General features: G+C 32.9%; 4 protein-coding genes across 6 annotated transcripts in view; 2 read left to right on the top strand and 2 right to left on the bottom strand.

Moving 5' to 3' along the window:
* The first annotated feature begins 1,156 nt into the window (after positions 1-1,156).
* LOC137649818 (uncharacterized) lies at positions 1,157-2,537 on the top strand. Its single transcript, XM_068382769.1, has 3 exons — positions 1,157-1,183; positions 1,814-1,924; positions 2,098-2,537. The coding sequence occupies exons 2-3, from the start codon at positions 1,819-1,821 to the stop codon at positions 2,418-2,420; spliced, it is 429 nt and encodes a 142-aa protein (XP_068238870.1). The 5' UTR covers positions 1,157-1,183; positions 1,814-1,818; the 3' UTR covers positions 2,421-2,537.
* Positions 2,538-5,894: 3,357 nt separating this feature from the next.
* The window catches only part of LOC137650275 (uncharacterized), a 66,500-nt gene continuing 52,494 nt past the window's right edge, over positions 5,895-19,900 (top strand). Inside the window, exons 1-3 of one of the 2 annotated variants that reach the window (XM_068383589.1) lie at positions 5,895-5,939; positions 6,539-6,649; positions 6,824-7,132. In XM_068383589.1, the coding sequence (XP_068239690.1) occupies positions 6,544-6,649; positions 6,824-7,132 (415 nt within the window). In that variant the 5' untranslated portion in view covers positions 5,895-5,939; positions 6,539-6,543. Of the gene's footprint in view, positions 5,940-6,538; positions 6,650-6,823; positions 7,390-19,900 lie in introns of those variants that run through there. The other variant, XM_068383588.1, reaches the window with a different exon arrangement.
* Positions 10,328-19,900, bottom strand: part of LOC137650267 (uncharacterized) — a 37,608-nt gene continuing 28,035 nt past the window's right edge. The window contains exons 1-3 of one of the 2 annotated variants that reach the window (XM_068383569.1): positions 11,671-11,693; positions 10,927-11,037; positions 10,336-10,745 (exon numbers count right to left, since the gene is read on the bottom strand). In XM_068383569.1, the coding sequence (XP_068239670.1) occupies positions 10,423-10,745; positions 10,927-11,032 (429 nt within the window). In that variant the 5' untranslated portion in view covers positions 11,033-11,037; positions 11,671-11,693 and the 3' untranslated portion in view covers positions 10,336-10,422. Of the gene's footprint in view, positions 10,746-10,926; positions 11,038-11,670; positions 11,694-19,900 lie in introns of those variants that run through there. The other variant, XM_068383570.1, reaches the window with a different exon arrangement.
* On the bottom strand, positions 16,586-17,597 carry LOC137650273 (uncharacterized). The gene is made up of 3 exons (XM_068383586.1): positions 17,558-17,597; positions 17,316-17,426; positions 16,586-17,017 (listed from the first exon to the last, which is right to left on the bottom strand). Exons 2-3 carry the CDS (start codon positions 17,419-17,421, stop codon positions 16,695-16,697), a joined length of 429 nt encoding a protein of 142 aa, XP_068239687.1. The 5' UTR covers positions 17,422-17,426; positions 17,558-17,597; the 3' UTR covers positions 16,586-16,694.

The following is a 19,900-nucleotide window of genomic DNA, read 5'->3' as shown; positions in this document are numbered from 1 at the left end:
GAAACAATACCAAATAATCTGCATGATTTGCATTGTGAAATAAACTTTGCTATCTAGAAATGATCTGAACATGTAAAGTTACATGTCCATGAAGTGACAGAAAAATCTGAACTATCCTAATTTTTTAATAAAATCTTACTTAGAAAAAAAAAACTTTTAGCTTAAACGCCAAAGAATTTTTAATCTTACCCTCAGGACAGATTTTTTTTTTTTTTATTGCATGGTCAGTATAACTGACTCCATTGCTGTTGATTATAAATGAAATAATGCCGAATCAGAAGAGATGATCTGGTTAACTTTGCTATTATAAACGAAAAGCTCTTGGAGTCTCGTTACTTTTAAACAATATCTAACATTTTTTTCATATATATATATATATATATATATATATATATATATATAACATATACATGTATGTATATATATATATATATATATATATATATATATATATATATATATGTATATGTATATATATGTATATATATGTATATATATATATATATATATATATATATATATATATATATATATATATATTGTATACTGTATATGTAAATACATATATTTTATAAGTATATATTGATCCTTTGTCATATAATTTCACCAGTGCTCTTGCTGAAAAAAGAAAATAACTGAATATCTTACTCTGGATTTCTTTACTAGATACCCCCTCCTCCAAAAAAAGCCACTCAGATATTCCCCGAAATGTTTGCTCTGAGTCATGATAAATTCACCCTCTTTCGGAACATCCCTCTGGAAGACCGAGTCCTCGGGGATACAAGTAGCGAAGGAGTAACTTGACCTGTTTTTGCAGCCCTAACTTTTCGTAACGAACCAGTTGTCTTTGTTCTATTTAATAGAATATATTACATCGGTAAAATTCCCAGGAATTGGGCAAGATTCTGCAGTTGCCAAAGGCTTTTTTTATATACTGCTTTGTAATGTGCTTATCATTATTTACTATATTTATTTATGGAACAAACGAGCCCTAACATAAAGCCTCAGTACCAATAAATAGAATATGCACACCTGAAGGCGTAAGAAATAGGGTAAACTTGGAGGTGTCTGGCATCTCACAAGGTCTTCTTTGACTGGATATATACAATAGTAGGATCGTTGTTCAGCACACTGCATACACCGGTTACTTTTCATTGTAGCATAACTAACTCAGTGAACTAAGGTAAGCGTTAAGAGAACAGATTGGCAGTAGTTAAAACGAGACTTTTTAGCTACATTTATTTTGAGTAAATCAATGGCATGATTTACAAAGACATTTTATGCTGGGTTCAATTGCAAAACAGAAATCTGGAACGAAAGTTTTATAAAGTAGCATACTCTTCTATAACATACTGATTTTTGCATAGAAATTAAAAACATATTGGCACATACAGCACATCTGTTTCACCAAATAGTATTGCTGCCTTTATAACTGGTTTTGGCTAAGAACACAAATAATAATAAAGCTGATGTAATACGTAACTCTAAATCTTAACAAAATAAACGTCACTGAAGAACTGGACAGAAATGGAAATAATTTTCATTCAATAGAAACAGGTTGTAATATCAATTATTTCAAATTTTATTGGCCCATAGTTTTACAACAAAAGTGACCTTTAATGAAAAAAGCAGATATTTATTACTTCTGATGCCAAGAGAGATGAATGATAATTATATATTTAAGAAATTCTTGACGCTATATTTTCCCCTTTCTAGAAATTATAAATATGTTTTGTTTTTTAGATTGCTTATCAATTTTGTTTTGAACCTATCATTCAGAATTTTTATTCATATATTTTCTTTTTCATTACAGCCAAGATGAAATTCCTTATTGTAGCCTCTTTCTGTGTTGTTGTGGCTGTTGCTCAGAATGCTATCCAGCCAAAACCAAATGTCCGTACATTGCCTGCTGAGGTCCGAAAAGGTTAGTATGTTTGGTGTTTGAAAATTGTTTTCTTCTGATGTAGAGACACCAATAATTACTAAATACTGATTCAAATAGTTGATAACTTTATCATGATATGCAGAAAGTAAGAGGAGATAGCAAATATCTCGTGGCTGTAGATTATATTAACTAATATTTTCTTCCCCTGACAGAGGCTCCCGGTCAGTGTTATGGATTCACGGCCAGAAAGGCCTTCGCCGTGGGCCAGTCTTGGTCCCTGACTCCCTTCTGTGGCAGAGCCACCTGCCTCCAACAGGAAAATCGGCTCTTCGAAAAGGTGGAGGACTGTGGCTTTGAGCCAAAGCCGTCTCCCGGCTGCAGAGTCGTCAACGAAGCCGACCAAGCTAAGCCGTACCCAGCCTGCTGTCCCAGATACGAGTGCCAGCCTGGTGCCAGTCTCCAGTACCCAACTGAGGAGGAACTCAGGGCTGCTGCACAGCAGGCTGCACAAGCTGCACAGGGCGCACAAGGATAACTATCGGTTTCTCAGAAAGGGTCTAATCTACAATTCAAAGTTCGGCTAAATTCTTAACAGAAGCTTTATATTAGCCAATGTTTTGTACCAGTCATGAAATTTAATGTAAATATTTAAAGAGATCGAAAGAAGATGGTATAGATATCCTCAGGAAGAAAATGGGCATTATAAAATATATATTTAAAATAAAGAAAATCATATTGAGTCTGAAACTTTCTTTACCCTTTTCATAAAAACTAAAGTTTAGAAATAGTCTATGAAAACTATATATTAGACAGTACTGTACAAAACCTTTAGAAAAAATTTTCTTTATAAAAAAAAGATATAAAGAGCGTTTATCAGTTCAAACTTTACAACAAATCTTCCGAATCTGTAACGAGAGAAAACTGTTACTAATTAAATTTTGTAAAGAAAATATTTTGTTTGTCGTTAGGCCTACTTAATGGCTATTGAAAAATAAGTGCAAATAATTTATTCTTGTCTGAACATATATAATCTCATATTTATGACTGCTTATATACATAACATATGAATAAAATAAGGAACCAAAAATGAAAAGGTTCATGTCCTATTATGACAAAGATTTGCTTAATATAACTGTACAGATATTAGTTTTGGTGTTTGAGCTATATTATTCTCACATATGATGTTTAGAATTCTAGAACCTTCCCTTTCGTTTCTTTAATTATTGCAATATCTTTTCGAATGCCTCTCGATGTGACATTACACAAGTCCTGGTAAAGTTGGTTGTTTTGTGATACCTAATTGGAATGTCTCAAGTTTGGTTTCCTTGTTTTATTCCATATTTCATTATTTTTACTTAAATTACCATCGAAAGGGAAACTATATCTGTGTTTTATTGTGTGTATACAAAAATCATCCATGACTTTACAGAATACAAGATATATCTTTGACATATTCGTAACATAAATTCCGAATTAAGGATGAACTTCCTATGCAAGAGGGCTCCACAGCATTTTTAGAAAAGTATATTGAATATCAACCGTGATAGACGGTATATCTTAGCAATCCATGTTTGCCAACGGTTATACTCGTATAAGCGGATGAACAACTTGGTGGAGTAATGAGAGCTTTAGATGTGGAGGAAATGCCCCCCTAAATCTCGATGAAGTCTCTGGCAGCAGGGTAATGGATTGGGTTTAAGGAGATGGACAAACTGTCTCTTCGGCTTTACTCTTGATGTCTGGCGGTTGATCTTACTAGAATTAGTATGGACCAGCAGGGGTCACTTGCCTTAGGTAGATAGGCACTGCGCATACCAAGGAACTAGCTATATTTTGATGTATCTAGCCAATGAATCCTGTGAGGCCCTTTGCGTCAATAGGCGTAGGAGGAGGGGATAATGATGATGGTCGGCTTCGTTGATGACTCTGCAGCCGTGAGACGGCATTGGCTAAAAGCCGCAGTCCTCCACCTTTTTGAAGAGCCGATTTTCGTGTTAGAGGCAGGTGGATCTGCCACAGAAGAGAGTCAGGGACCAAGACTGGCCCACGGCGAAGGTATTTCTGGCGGTGAATCATAGCACTACCCAGGAGCCTCTCTTATAATAAGACGTATTTATGGATCTGATATATTTCATTGTATCATATATCGATAACAGATATAAGGTTAAAGTCACTGACGCGAATGGAGTAAATAAGGTTTATGTAAAATTCCGTGATGGGATCTTAAGGTCAGCGGAGAATGGTTGTGATAATAGGAAGGTAAAATGAAGAACTAAGATAATAGTGATAGGTTGAGGATATGAGAGTTTAGTGAGAAAAAAAAAAAGATTATTCTAAGATTTGAAAACATAACGCGAGTAAATCAAAGCGGATTTAGTCTGAAGTCGATAGAGTGCATATTTTTTTTCAGATATGTATTAATGGGAAGCAATATTAACTTATGTTAGATCAGCATTGGTTTGTGAGGACAGTAAGCTTAAGAAGACCTGTAGGAGTGATTACTGAAAATGTACGGAGGACAATTGGGATTTCGGAGAAGAGAAATGTTCGAGCTGCTAATGGGATACTTGAAGGTTAAACAGTTTTGTAGCATACAGAGGGGAAGGAAAAGTTAAGAAGAAATAGGTAAAATTTCTCTACAGAAACGCAAAGGTGATGAAGGTAACTGTAAGAGTTATAGTGGTATAACACTATTTTGTATATTAGAAATATAAGGGAAAGTGTATGGTAGGCCTGTAATTTAAAAAGTAAGCAGGATGAAGGATTATTAGGGAAAAAACACAGAGAGAGAGAGAGAGAGAGAGAGAGAGAGAGAGAGAGAGAGAGAGAGAGAGAGAGAGAGAGAGAGAGAGAGGACATGTGACCCAAGTACTTCTCATGAAACAGATAATTTTGATAATGAAAAGATGAAGATGTAAGGCACAAGCATAAACCTTAAAATCTAATGATTAACTCGATATAGAGGTAATTCGAAATTTTAAGAATATACAGTTGGTTCTACATAATAGGTTGGGGAAAGATATTGAAAGATTTATAATGAGGATGAAGTGTGTGTAGTTGGACAGGTGAATGAAATACAAGGACATATATTTGCATTAAAGATAAAGAGAAATGACAATACATATAGAGTAAAAGTTATGGGATAAGAAAATGAGTCACGAGTGGGTCATGGAATGGATGATGGTTGCAAAGGATACAGAACTGAAATGATGATATTAGAGAGAATCTAAAGAAACTTTAAAAAACGTTTTAAGATTTTCTTGTAAGAGGGTACAGCTTATAAATACATGTGAGCCCATGTTTGTTTGATTGACCATCTGATAAAATATATTTCCCAAAATGTGTACTTAAATGGGCTCCTATTCATATACAAATCTTGACAATCTATTGATTAACCGACCAAATTCTATGCGTGGTACTTGAGACATTTTGGGGGGATTAATAGTAGGCAGGTTTAGACTTCAGATCAAAACTTATATCAAATAAATATAAAATATATGAAAATCCCTGAATCATATTACTGAGTAAATAAAAAAAATTGAAAACTTTCTTAAAAACGTTCGGCACAGCTGATGTACGCTTCTTTTTCTTCCGCCGAGAAATGGAATGTGATGATTGGGTGCCGGGGTTAGGGTAGGGCAGGAGATGGGTGGACCATCCGGTTTTTAAGCAAGCCATCTTGCGTCATGCACTAGTTCTTAGTCAGGGAATTCTAACAGGAAGATTCCTGGGAATTTACCTAATTTTGCAGGTGCCAAATTATAATCATAGTCTGCATTGTAATTTACTCTATAACAATAACTCATTATATATCGTTGTGAATTGCGTGTGTCATTTGTAGGACTAATAATGAACAAAAGTTAGTTTTCTCTTCAGTAAAACTTGACGATAGACTTGGTACATTTAATGGCGTCAAAATAGTGTAAATAATGGAGTAACTGATATCTCAGTTGATCTCCTCTCCTCATCGCATATAAAGACCGGCAGCATCTTTGGTCAGCATCAATTTCACCAGTTGTTCTTCTTAGTAACAACAACGCTAGATCGATTTGAGGTAAGAGTTTAGATTTTAGAGGATAGAAAATTATAGGGTTAATATTCATGCTCAAATGATCTTTAAATCTTTTAATATACATATTTGATCCTTAATATGTATGGGAGAAATAATCAGGCTATATTTTTTCAATATCAGCTTGATGTAATTTAATGACAGATTATAAAAATACAATTTTATCTAAATTCTCTGGTTATTTTACATATACCTTTCAGTTGCTAAACCATTACAATTCTGGAGACCTCAAAAGAATCCTTTTATGTTTGACAATATATCCAAAGTAGGAAAAAAAGATTCTATTTTGTATTATATTTATGACAATAAAAGTGCGCCAAAATGTTATCCTTATGAAATTGAAATGAGAGTTAAGTCATTATTCAGGTAAATCATAATTCTAAAATGTGTACTTATAACTTAAATGTGTCGATAAAGAAAATGAAAAGATATGGGGAATATATATACTTGAGTCTCATTAAAAAAATAATGAATCTTACTATATCTCTGCTTTTTCAAATATAATGAATATGATATTCTTCTAAGGAAAAGAAATGACAAAAAACCAGCTCAAAGGTAAATATCTCTATTCCTTCTTATTACAGCCAAGATGAAATTCCTGATTGTTGCCTCCTTCTGTGTTGTTGTGGCTGTTGCTCAGAATGCTATCCAGCCAAAACCAAATGTTCGGACATTGCCAGCTGAGGTCCGAAAAGGTTAGTATCATTGATCGTTTATATTTGTTAAGAGTCATGAAGTAATGGTGATGTTCAATTACTCATTCAAATAAAAAATCACTGTGATATGTTATGAAGCGAATAAGATGAAAGAGACGACTATTATATTTCTAATATCATGTTATAATCGAGAAAAAATTCTTATTTTAACAGAGGCCCCCGGCCAGTGTTATGGATTCACGGCCAGAAAGGCCTTTGCCGTGGGCCAGTCTTGGTCCCTGACTCCCTTCTGTGGCAGAGCCACCTGCCTCCAACAGGAAAATCGGCTCTTCGAAAAGGTGGAGGACTGTGGCTTTGAGCCAAAGCCGTCTCCCGGCTGCAGAGTCGTCAACGAAGCCGACCAAGCTAAGCCGTACCCAGCCTGCTGTCCCAGATACGAGTGCCAGCCTGGTGCCAGTCTCCAGTACCCAACTGAGGAGGAACTCAGGGCTGCTGCACAGCAGGCTGCACAAGCTGCACAAGGTGCTCAGAGATAATAGAACAAGAAGGGTTTATTTTATTAAAAACAATGGGAAAATTATAAACGCAAACCGTACGATGTCTGTATAATTAAGATTTCATGGCATTATATAATATATACAGATTGTTATCATTCATATGTCTTTAATCAGGCTGTCACAAAACCATATCAATCATGTCATTTTGTTTTATAATATGCATAAATATTTTCTCAAGTTTAGTTCATTTATTCAACTTATGTAAATAATTAACTGTTAAATTGACATGGGTGAAGTAGTTTGGATGATTGTTGAAATATTCTTTTTTCTATTTTTATATGAAAATAAAGATTATTATTAAAAGGCATTGTGTTTTTAGAACCCTTCCATATTATCAAGCTAGGACCAAAACAACCACGAAAAAGATATATATATATATATATATATATATATATATATATATATATATATATATATATATATATATACTTATATATGTATATGTATATATATGTATATATATGTGTATGTATATGCATATATATATACATATATATACAGTATATATATACATATATATATATATATATATATATATATATATATATATATATATATATATATATATATTTAGGAAACATATATTATAGTTATTACTTTCATCTTACTGACACAGTGAATTTGCTAAACATGCAAGAAACTCTCGTGCATAAAATCCGTCACATGTGAGGTCAGTCTTATAATGTCCTTGGGTCAATCGATAAAGGAACAGAAAATAAGTCAGTTGTCAATGGAAAAGACTCCTAAGGCTTGAGTTCAAATTTCTTCATTTTTTTGTTGGTGATGAGCAGTTTCAAGATGTCTTTGGTTAATGTTACTTAGGTAATTTACTGGATCAAATTTTACCCCGATAATCGTATTTTTATTCAATATCACTAAATTGAAAACCTTTTTATCCTTCTATATTATATTGTCTATGTAATTATGCACCAGAGTTTGAGGTGCACTGGAGAATGTGCAGATTCTCAAAAGAATGTAGAGATAAACAAAAGAAATAAGGTATAGCCACGAAAAAGAGTGAAATAAATATATAAACATAAATATTTGAATGAATATAGGTGTTAAAAATGCAAGAACTAAGGATGGAATGAGCTATTAGAAGTAAAATAGACGAAAATTAAAAAGAAATCAAGGGATTAATAAATGAATAAATGCATGAATAGATATAAACAAGGAATAAAAGAAGGAAGATAAACAATCAATTGTATCGATGAACAAAAAGATGAATATAAAAACAGTTTAGTGCAACTACTATGTTATTCTGTTTAAATTAATGACATTGTTCAAATCTTCTTTAATACGATCTTAAGTATAAACACACATATGTATATATGTATATAAACACACACACACACACACACACACACACACACACATATATATATATATATATATATATATATATATATATATATATATATATATATATATGTGTGTGTGTGTGTGTGTGTGTGTGTATGTGTGTACATATACACACGTGTGTTTATATATAGTATGTATACTGCATGTATTATGCCTTTTGATTTGGAGCAGGTGGACATAGGTTCTCAGCAGTTCTAAAATGAAGATTCTGGCCCAAGCCAATGCCCGACTCACCACAGTCGACTAGCTACCAGGTATATAGTATACGACAATTCTCAGCTAAGACATTCTATGTTTAAACAAAAATTACTCAAATAATTTCTGATGACACAGGAAGTGAGTATACATGTAATCACATTATAGTTTTAGGATGAAATTCATTTTCATATATTTTTTAGACCATCAACTTTTACTTATACCATGTTACACAGGAATAAAAGTGAATAAATAATTATTTAGATATATAAATAAATAAATGAAAAATACCCCCAATGCTTCGGGAAAGACCAAATTTACGTCTTCGCTGTAAATGAAATCATATTTTTTTTTTCTTTTCAAATCATTGGTTATTGCACACAAGTGTCTTTGCCCAGCCATTCAGGGGATTGGTCCACGGAACTAGTCCGCTATTAATACTACAATAATGCAAATACTATGACCTCAGTATCTGTCATTTGTAATCTTTGTATTTTCTATCATAGAGAAATTGCTTCAGAAAGATGCTCAAACTAATTCATTTTCATTGCATTTAAGAGAAGAAATATCACTCCTTCAGTGGTTTAATTTTCTATTTTACTGATGACCAATTTTTGAGCAGACTTTTTTTTTTTTTGCAAATTTGTGTGCAAATCACTGTTCCTTACGCAAATTAAATGAAAGGTTTGAATATTATTAAAAAATGACACATGTTACATGAGAATGGGGCGAAAATCCTTATTTTATCATAATTATCAAGCCGATTCTAAGTAACAAATAAACAATGACTACGATGAATTAAATTTTAAAAAATGATTGAATGTTTGTTGTGTATTTATCTTCATAAGTAGTTATTATTTTATTTTCAGAAAGTATCATACAAGGGGTAAGAGATCCCTTATATAGAAAGATAATCTCCACGTTAATCTGAAGTTAGGACAAAATCTGTTGAAATAATGTGCAAAAATTAAAGAGTTTTTTATTACAATTCTAATACTTTTAGGAGTTTAATAGAATAATCAATAACCAAATATCTATTCTAATAACGTCTCAAATCTAATACCTTGTTTCAACCTAAATCTCGAACACAGAATATTCATCAAGTAATTTGATGATATGGAAATTATGTAATGAAAAGAATATTATTATATTATTCATAATTATACAGGTTTGATGTTCTTGAGTCATGTCCTAATATTTTATAAAAAGAAGAAAAAATATTTTCCAAATCTGATAATTTTTGGAATTTCTGCGATTAGGTGAAAGCTCTAAAAGATTTTTGTCCGTATCCCGAGTTTATTGATAAAATTTTATAATTTTGTAACCTCCTTTGATAAGGTTACTTATATAATAAAAGGGTATAGAAAGCAATGCTGTTCAGTAGAATATATTTATTTATTTATGAAAATAGATAAAAACTTTAGCATTTATATATAAAAAAAAATTTTACTTTTCACATATCAGTTTGCGAGTAACATTTTTAAGAAGAATCAAGAAAGTGAGAATAATGTGGTAAGATATGATAGATATATTCTTATGAGATTACTTAAATTTTATCGTATCAATTAAGACTAGATGAAATTTCAGTAAAATGAAATAGTTCGTCAGAATGAGATATGTTGAGAGTTCTTTGTACAGTTTATACATATGGTTGTTTTTATCATTTTATTTTTAATCTAAAATTTTCTGATGAGGAAATTATCCTTGTGCGCCCTGTGCAGCTTGTGCAGCCTGCTGTGCAGCAGCCCTGAGTTCCTCCTCAGTTGGGTACTGGAGACTGGCACCAGGCTGGCACTCGTATCTGGGACAGCAGGCTGGGTACGGCTTAGCTTGGTCGGCTTCGTTGACGACTCTGCAGCCGGGAGACGGCTTTGGCTCAAAGCCACAGTCCTCCACCTTTTCGAAGAGCCGGTTTTCGTGTTGGAGGCAGGTGGCTCTGCCACAGAAGGGAGTCAGGGACCAAGACTGGCCCACGGCGAAGGCCTTTCTGGCCGTGAATCCGTAGCACTGGTTGGGAGCCTCTGTTGAAATGATAAAGTATTCATGAATAAACCAAAGAAACACATGTTGTTTATTAAAGTACCTGATCCTCTTCAACGTATATTCTTAATTTTACTATGTATCAACGATCATCACCTTGGATGAATAACATTTTTGTAGAAATATATTGGTCAGTAATAAGTAAATATTATAGATACTAACCTTTTCGGACCTCAGCAGGCAATGTTCGAACATTTGGTTTTGGCTGGATAGCATTCTGAGCAACAGCCGCTGCCAGGAAGAAGGAGGCTACAATCAGGAATTTCATCTTGGCTGTGAATGAAAAGAAATAAAAAATCTTTTAGTTGCATATTTATAGTTTTGAATTTGATGTAGAATTTCTATATTACAATGAGAAATTATATTTTAACCAATCATATTTGTCTGAAGCTTTTCATGTTTGAGGGAAGCATTTTATTTTGAATATTTATTTTCACTGGGGTCAGATAGAAAAGCAATGGAAATTATCTCTATAGTATTTCAAAACTAATATCTAAAATCAGAGTTGTTTCATAAAAATGGATGATTCAAAGTTTAATAATCATTGTTTTTGTTATAGATGTAAGCTTGGTTACCAAAAATAACTTTTAAGAAAATATATTTTTGTTCTAAATTTCTTTGCTAAATGAAAAGAGAATAGAAATTATCCATACAGCAGTTTCAATATTCTTCGTTTCAATTTCTAAACAGTTATTAAAAAGTAGGATATGATTGAACTTTAATGGAAGCCGGAATATGATAATTTGCATATAAGTAAAAATAGTTTGATATTATATTATTGACATTTTATGTTTTTGCTATCAATAAAAATTTCTTTTGAAGTAGGATGCCGTGAACAACAAGCATCAAATTCTCATCTAAGAAGCTCAGAAACATTAAGCAATTCTATATCCTCTCACCTCTTACCTTAGCTTTAGTATTGTTGCTACTCGGAAGAACAGCCGGAGTATTTGACACTGACCAGCGAAGCTCTGATGTTTATATCCTTCAAGGGAAGAAGATCCCACGAGATGCCAGATACCACCTTTTTTGTGATCTTTGCCAACTAGTTTTGTCCAACACCGCCCGAACGAACAGGGATTTAGTGAAATTAGTCTGCCCTACGAATATTGCATCAACTTTCTTCTATAACTGGGAATAATTATGAATGAAAATGTCTTATTTGTCGTCTTCATAAGATTTCAATGAGGGATATTGATACGATATGGCACTTTCGAAACGCAGTAAATTCCCAAGAATATTGCAGCCGGAATTCCACGAGTGGGAGCAAGTAGTGCAGATTGCTAAAGTGAGTTTGGTTACGAAATGGCCTCAGGTTCAGTCATTTGCTCACTACCCGACGTACCATCCATATATGAAGAAGAAGAATCGAATATATGTAATGGTAAACGTTTTTTCTTTTCTTTTGGAAATCTGTTTTACTTTATTATCCCATTATATTACTTGGTCCACAATAGAAATTATGTTTGAGGCATTTAACTTCATTTTCTTTTACGGATGAAGAAACATAGAAGCTATGACGAATAAAAGACGAACAATTGATAAAATTGACTGATCATTTTCATCTGTATAAGAGATTTAAGACTAATAAATCTTCATCTGATACTCAGTTAACCACAAACAGGATTGAAGGTATAACTCTCTCTCTCTCTCTCTCTCTCTCTCTCTCTCTCTCTCTCTCTCTCTCTCTCTCTCTCTCTCTCTCTCTCTCTCCATTCTGTGGCAGAGACACCTGTCTTCAATAGGAAAAACGAAAATACACACATACACCCACCCCACACACACATATACTGTATATATATATATATATATATATATATATATATATATATATATATATATATATATATATATATATGTGTGTGTGTGTGTGTGTGTGTGTGTAATTATATATATATATATATATATATATATATATATATATATATATATATGTCTGTGTGTTTGTGTATATATATATATATATATATATATATATATATATATATATATATATATATATGTGTGTGTGTGTGTATTTGAAGGGAATGACGTTGTAAGTTTTAGTTACGTAAATAGGTCGTTAGTTACTTAAGTACATGACGTCTAATATCAATAACTTTACATTCCGTTAAACCATAGAATAAAGACGCAATCTTTTAATGCAAAGGTCAATTAAATTTTGCACAAGATTTGCCCAGTATTTCATCTCATCAGTTTTTTCCCTTTGCTTCTTTTGATTAACAGTAATCTCGTCTAATTAAACTATAGGGGAATTATCGTCTATGATACTTTCAGAAGAGAATGAATAAGAATATACTACCACTACTCGTATCGATTAACAAAGATCATCTATTCATAAAGTGTTTACCTAATGTAATTTATTATGTGGATATTTTACCATTTGAAATCACAATAACAGTCATGATACATTTGGAAATTCTGAAGAGATTGCAAAGTTCGCTCATGAATGGCAGAGGCAAGGGACCGGTCAATCTCCCAAGGATCGAACATATATGCAGTGCATGTGATAAGCTCTCAAGGACTCTCTACCAACGCTATCCCAATAGGGACCAGGCTATGGCTGTAAGTCTTCCGCAATTCTTAACCAAGGTTTTGGCAAAAGTCCTTAGTCGATTGACTACCAGGTACCATTTCAGGAGTCAAAATAACAAGGGAAAATGGGACTTGAGACAATTATCACATGCGTTTATCGAAAGGTAATTAATTCAATTGATTTACGGAATTACAATAAATAAGTCGTCATAAAATTCTAAAAATTTCTTTGTTAAAGAAGTCTAATTGTGTCTGGTCCATCTTACCAGACTTATTCGGCTAAAAAGAAAGAAAGAAAACAGTTCAATTGGACGAGAAATTCCAGCAACCGAGTTGCGTAAGTACCAGTAAATCTGTTATTTTATTTAGCTATTTTTTTCTAAATTGCCTGTGGGCAGAATCATCTTAGCCCGGCCATTCCGAGGGTTTGTCGAGGGACTTTACCACGGGAGATTATTCATTGCTGCAATTCAGGTTCGGGTAAATTGGCTTTGGTACCTGAAATTTTTAATCTTTATCTTTTCCTATCGTGGATTTCACTCTGCATCGATCGATTTGAACTGAATGCAATGGATTTTCTTAAATGATTTTGAATGTTAGAAAAATAGACTGGTTATTATTATATACCTTACTTTTTTTAGTTTTTGCATGTGATCTGTTTAATTGAATTAAACGTTATTTTCAATGATATCACAATAATCTATACCTTTTAAGTTGGAAGAAAAATAGGATAACAAATCAATGTCAACTCTACCAGATGAAATATAGGTGGTAGGTAGGTTAAAGTACCCACCAGCATTTGATTACTACCACTTAAGAATTATATGATCATTTAAGTACTAGTCTGACGGTTTCGATCCTTCTGTATTTATAGCTCTTTCCATAGCCCACACACACACGCACACACATACACACTGAATAGTCGGTTGTATTCCTCAGACATTATCATCCTTCTTCATATATATAACAGCAATAAGCATCAGTGTTGACAGGTTTTCTAAATGAGAAAAGGCAAAATTCTAATGAACAGAAGCTTGAAAAGGCAAACCCATTAGTAGAAAAACGCCTAAAATATAGTAATTAAGGCCCACCTTTTTCATGATATTACTAAAGGAAAAACCAATTTCTATAAGGCCAAATTTGGAATTTTTTCTTTTTTGGGCCTAGGAAAAAGGCCAAATTGGCAACCCTGCTAAGCATGACACATGTGCCTCAGACTCGCCCGGAGGTAAGCAGCCACTGCAACTTCCAGGACAACGCCAGACTCTCAGGCCCTTTGGTCTGCCACTGACTGGAAGTTAGATTACTCTGAAATTTGCTCTTCTTCCTTTTATTTATTTTCTTTTTTTCATACGGTGAGTTTGGTATGGTAAGAGATGGCCTTCTCTTGATCGTCTTCTTTATCGAGATCTTTGATCTTCGTTTCCAAAGCCATGATTATTGTAATCCTTCAGCTATGTAGCCAGAGTTATACTGATGTTATCATTTTCTTATAGCTCTTCTATAGTTTATCTTTCCCTTTGTTTCCTTTTTTCGGGAGGCTGCTTCCCTTGATGGGGCCAAATGGCTGGTTGCATTTTACTTTTCCAAGTGAGGTTATAGCTGAGATAATAATAATAATAATAATAATAATAATAATAATAATAATAATAATAATAATAATAATAATAATAATAATAATAATTATGGATAACCTATGTAATGGTAAGAGCTCTTGTTAACCATTTTATAGAAATTGTTATGATATAACATAATACTCAAACTAACAGCAAAACTTGCACAAAATGATGGAACACTTCATTACGTACGCAGTGAAGATCGTATTAGACATAAAAGAATGTGTAAAAAAGAACATTAAGTATGCATCACCGGAAGGATTGTATTGATAGAATATGCTTCCAAGAAAATATTTACCATTCAGAAGAGAGATAACAAGATAAAATCAACCAATAAAAATTTTTCTTTTGTTCTTTTTATATTAACCCAGGATTTAGTGCCATCTGTTGAGAAAAATTAAAAGATGATCGTTCGTTTCCCAGCATCCCTACAATCATAGAAAACGGATTCATAGTCATCAGCTATATTGTTTTGTTTCTATTCATATTTTTATATATATTATTATTTTACTTTTTAATAAACGGAGCTTCTTGTGATGAAATAAATTTTCATGACCGTACTCGGTCAAATTTCACTAGAACAAAGAGGGAAGTGGATAAATGAAAAGTGTAATAATTATATTGAAAAATGATAAAAAAATTAGCATCAGTCAGCTTGCGTCTATTGTCAAGGCATGTACCCCAATATACAAAATAAAAACCAGTGCGAACGGTAAAGCCAATAGTAAATTCCAGTGACAGATATTATGTTTAATATTTTTTCCCTTTCATTCGTCTTCAGAACCAAAGCGATCAGGAGGAACAGATATTATGAAATTGAAATTTTCCCTTTGAAGCACACAAGCTAAAGCCAAATATTCTAATGCGTGCAAAAAGTGGAATTCTTATTTTATAAAATGGCAATTAATTTTTATTGGACTACTAGCGTCCAATTGATTTGCTTATTTTGTTGTTTATCACCTTCATTTTAGTAGTAAGGATAATAATTATGATAATGATGATAATAATATTAGCAACTGTTATCATAACAGTCATTATAATCATTATAATTATAATCATTATCATTGACCTTGTATTACTTTAAAATGTCATGAACAAGAGATAAAGAAATATTGTGGAATACATATTTTCTTTCTGGAGTCGTGCAAAATACTAAGATGAATTATTTTGTGCTCAATAGAAGAGTAGAAGATCAAGTATAACTAAACATATCCAATAAACAACAACATTGGGGAAGAAACATATGGGAACACAAAAGATACTTTTAAAGTCGTAGTTTTGAAATAGAAGATCTGAGTTCTGCTTAACGTTTCCCGATCCTGAATAATGTAAAGGTCGATCAGTTTGCTTCATTTACCTGTGTCATTAAATTGTATCTTAATAAAGTAATAATCAAGAGGAAAAGGGATTTTCTTATATGTTTTTTTTTTCTGGACGGATTATTTATCTATAAGCCACCCAAGGACATTGCATTTGAATTTTTGAAAAAAAAAATTACTATTCCATATATAGAAAAATGGAAAAAGCTTCATAGACAGATAATGTGACTTTTAGTTCACTTATGGGATTTCAGTTCAAAGGAAGAATAAAAATGCAAAATTTGACGTGATATTTTTCTATTTATTGACAAATATAAAAATAGATTCTCAGTACAGAGATTTACATTACTTATTGTAATGTGCATCAGAAAATATATAAATAAAAAAAAATCATATTACAGATAACATTAGGATTTTGCAGCGATTTATAGAATAAAAATTAAGAGTGGTTTCGTTATCACTATCCCTGAGCACCCTGTGCAGCTTGTGCAGCCTGCTGTGCAGCAGCCCTGAGTTCCTCCTCTGTCGGGTACTGGAGACTGGCACCAGGCTGGCACTCGTATCTGGGACAGCAGGCTGGGTACGGCTTAGCTTGGTCGGCTTCGTTGACGACTCTGCAGCCGGGAGACGGCTTTGGCTCAAAGCCACAGTCCTCCACCTTTTCGAAGAGCCGGTTTTCGTGTTGGAGGCAGGTGGCTCTGCCACAGAAGGGAGCCAGGGACCAAGACTGGCCCACGGCGAAGGCCTTTCTGGCCGTGAATCCGTAGCACTGGTTAGGAGCGTCTGTTAAAATAAGACGTATTTGTGAATGTCATATATTTCAATGCATCACTTAACAATAGGTTTCAGTTACCTTTGTTAGAGATGACACTTAATTTAATCAAATTCTATCCTTTTATTGAGTTACGAACCATCCTTGTTTATATTTTCCTAGTTTGAATGATAAAGAAACTATTGCTATCTGAAGGGACAACAGTGATTATTCATGGAATAGCAAGTTTCACAAACAGTGGTATTTTTCCATCAGACAAAATCGTCTCTTACTTATTCTCCAGATAAAGAAAACGGGAATGACACTGACCTTTGCGGACCTCAGCAGGCAATGTTCGAACATTTGGTTTTGGCTGGATCACATCCTGACTAAGAGCAACTGCCAAGCAGAAGGAGGCTACAATCACGAATTTCATTTTGTCTACAAAGGAAAGGGCACAAAATTATTTAGTTGAATATCCTGATCCTGAAATATAAAGGGAACTATCAATTAGTTTTATTTAGAAACATTTTCAGATTTGTTATTGAATCTTACGAATTACTAATTCTTACCAGAGATCTCTAAGAGCGTTGTTGTTACTCTGGAGAACAACAGGAGTATTTGATATCAAACGATTACGCTATGATGTTTATATCCACTGGCAGAGAGTCTGTTGAGTTGCCAGGCATTGCCAATTTACTATCCATATCTACTGTATGTTGTCATCGCTTCAATTGTATCAAAAATGCATTTTCTCATACATCTTGCGTTTTCTTATGTGTACATGAACATAAATTAAAAATAATACATTTTTCATAGATATATTGAGGCTAAAATATTTCAAAATAGAACGAATTTGATCTATTTTGGCATCCACAATATACGGTAAATTCCCAAAGAAATCTTCCCGAAGTTCCGTGAGAGCCGGTTGGTGTTGTAAGGCGGTTTCGTTGCAAAAACAGACCAGTTTTCTTTTTCGAGGACTCGCTTTACATGTGTTTATCTTCATAGTTATATTTTAGATATCTGTTTTAACGTTGATATTGATCTTATAACATTATATTCTTTATGCGTTACTTTTCATTTAGTCTATGAATTTCCTTATTTCCTTTCCTCTGTGGGCTATTTTTTATTTTGTTGGAGCCGTTGGGTTAATAGCATCCTGCTCTTCCGAATAGGGTTGTAGCTTAGATAGTAATGATTATGTACAATATATATATATATATATATATATATATATATATATATATATATATATATATATATAGATATATATATATATATGAATATATATACACATATATATATGCATATATATATATATATATATATATATATATATATACATATATATATATATATATATATATATATATATATATATATATATATATATATATATATATATATATATATATATGTATATATATATATAAATACACACACAAACATATATATATATATATATATATATATATATATATATATATATATGTATATATATATATAAATACACACACAAACATATATATATATATATATATATATATATATATATATACATATATATATATATATACATAGATATATATGTATGTATATATACATACATAAATATATATAGATATATATATATATATATATATATATATATATATATATATATATATATATATATATATATATATATACATAGATATATATGTATGTATATATACATACATAGATATATATATATATATATATATATATATATATATATATATATATATATATATATATATATATATATATATATATATATATTGGGATCGAACGCTAGCCCCTTCTAATGAAAGGCCAGGTCGAAACCAACCATGTCACGAGAGCCCATAAAAAGAATTGGAACCTGACCGCTACCAGCTGTCCGAGGATTTACCTGGCGAGACATCAGTCTCTTACCAGCGAGTTTTACCCAATTCCCCGGGCCACCACGTGACACAATTGGTAGTAATTCATTCAAATTACCCCTAATGAGTCAATATGGATTAATATCAACACAACATCGTGTTCAAATAGAAATAAATTTCTACCTCATACCTGGGATCGAACGCTAGCCCCTTCTAATGAAAGGCCAGGTCGAAACCAACCATGTCACGAGAGCCCATAAAAAGAATTGGAACCTGACCGCTACCAGCTGTCCGAGGATTTACCTGGCGAGACATCAGTCTCTTACCAGCGAGTTTTACCCAATTCCCCGGGCCACCACGTGACACAATTGGTAGTAATTCATTCAAATTACCCCTAATGAGTCAATATGGATTAATATCAACACAACATCGTGTTCAAATAGAAATAAATTTCTACCTCATACCTGGGATCGAACGCTAGCCCCTTCTAATGAAAGGCCAGGTCGAAACCAACCATGTCACGAGAGCCCATAAAAAGAATTGGAACCTGACCGCTACCAGCTGTCCGAGGATTTACCTGGCGAGACATCAGTCTCTTACCAGCGAGTTTTACCCAATTCCCCGGGCCACCACGTGACACAATTGGTAGTAATTCATTCAAATTACCCCTAATGAGTCAATATGGATTAATATCAACACAACATCGTGTTCAAATAGAAATAAATTTCTACCTCATACCTGGGATCGAACGCTAGCCCCTTCTAATGAAAGGCCAGGTCGAAACCAACCATGTCACGAGAGCCCATAAAAAGAATTGGAACCTGACCGCTACCAGCTGTCCGAGGATTTACCTGGCGAGACATCAGTCTCTTACCAGCGAGTTTTACATAATTCCCCGGGCCACCACGTGACACAATTGTTAGTAATTCATTCAAATTACCCCTAATGAGTCAATATGGATTAATATCAACACAACATCGTGTTCAAATAGAAATAAATTTCTACCTCATACCTGGGATCGAACGC

This window comes from Palaemon carinicauda, chromosome 11, assembly GCF_036898095.1.
Source record: "Palaemon carinicauda isolate YSFRI2023 chromosome 11, ASM3689809v2, whole genome shotgun sequence".
In the NCBI taxonomy this organism is placed as follows: domain Eukaryota; kingdom Metazoa; phylum Arthropoda; class Malacostraca; order Decapoda; family Palaemonidae; genus Palaemon; species Palaemon carinicauda.
This window is presented reverse-complemented; position numbering and strand designations above follow the sequence as displayed.

Coding starts and splice junctions, on each gene's coding strand:
- LOC137650273 (XM_068383586.1), bottom strand. CDS start 17,421: ATGAAATTCGTGATTGTAGCCTCCTTCTGCTTGGCAGTTGCTCTTAGT. Junction 17,018..17,315: donor GCCTGCTGAGGTCCGCAAAG/GTCAGTGTCATT, acceptor TTATTTTAACAG/ACGCTCCTAACCAGTGCTAC.
- LOC137649818 (XM_068382769.1), top strand. CDS start 1,819: ATGAAATTCCTTATTGTAGCCTCTTTCTGTGTTGTTGTGGCTGTTGCT. Junction 1,925..2,097: donor GCCTGCTGAGGTCCGAAAAG/GTTAGTATGTTT, acceptor TTCCCCTGACAG/AGGCTCCCGGTCAGTGTTAT.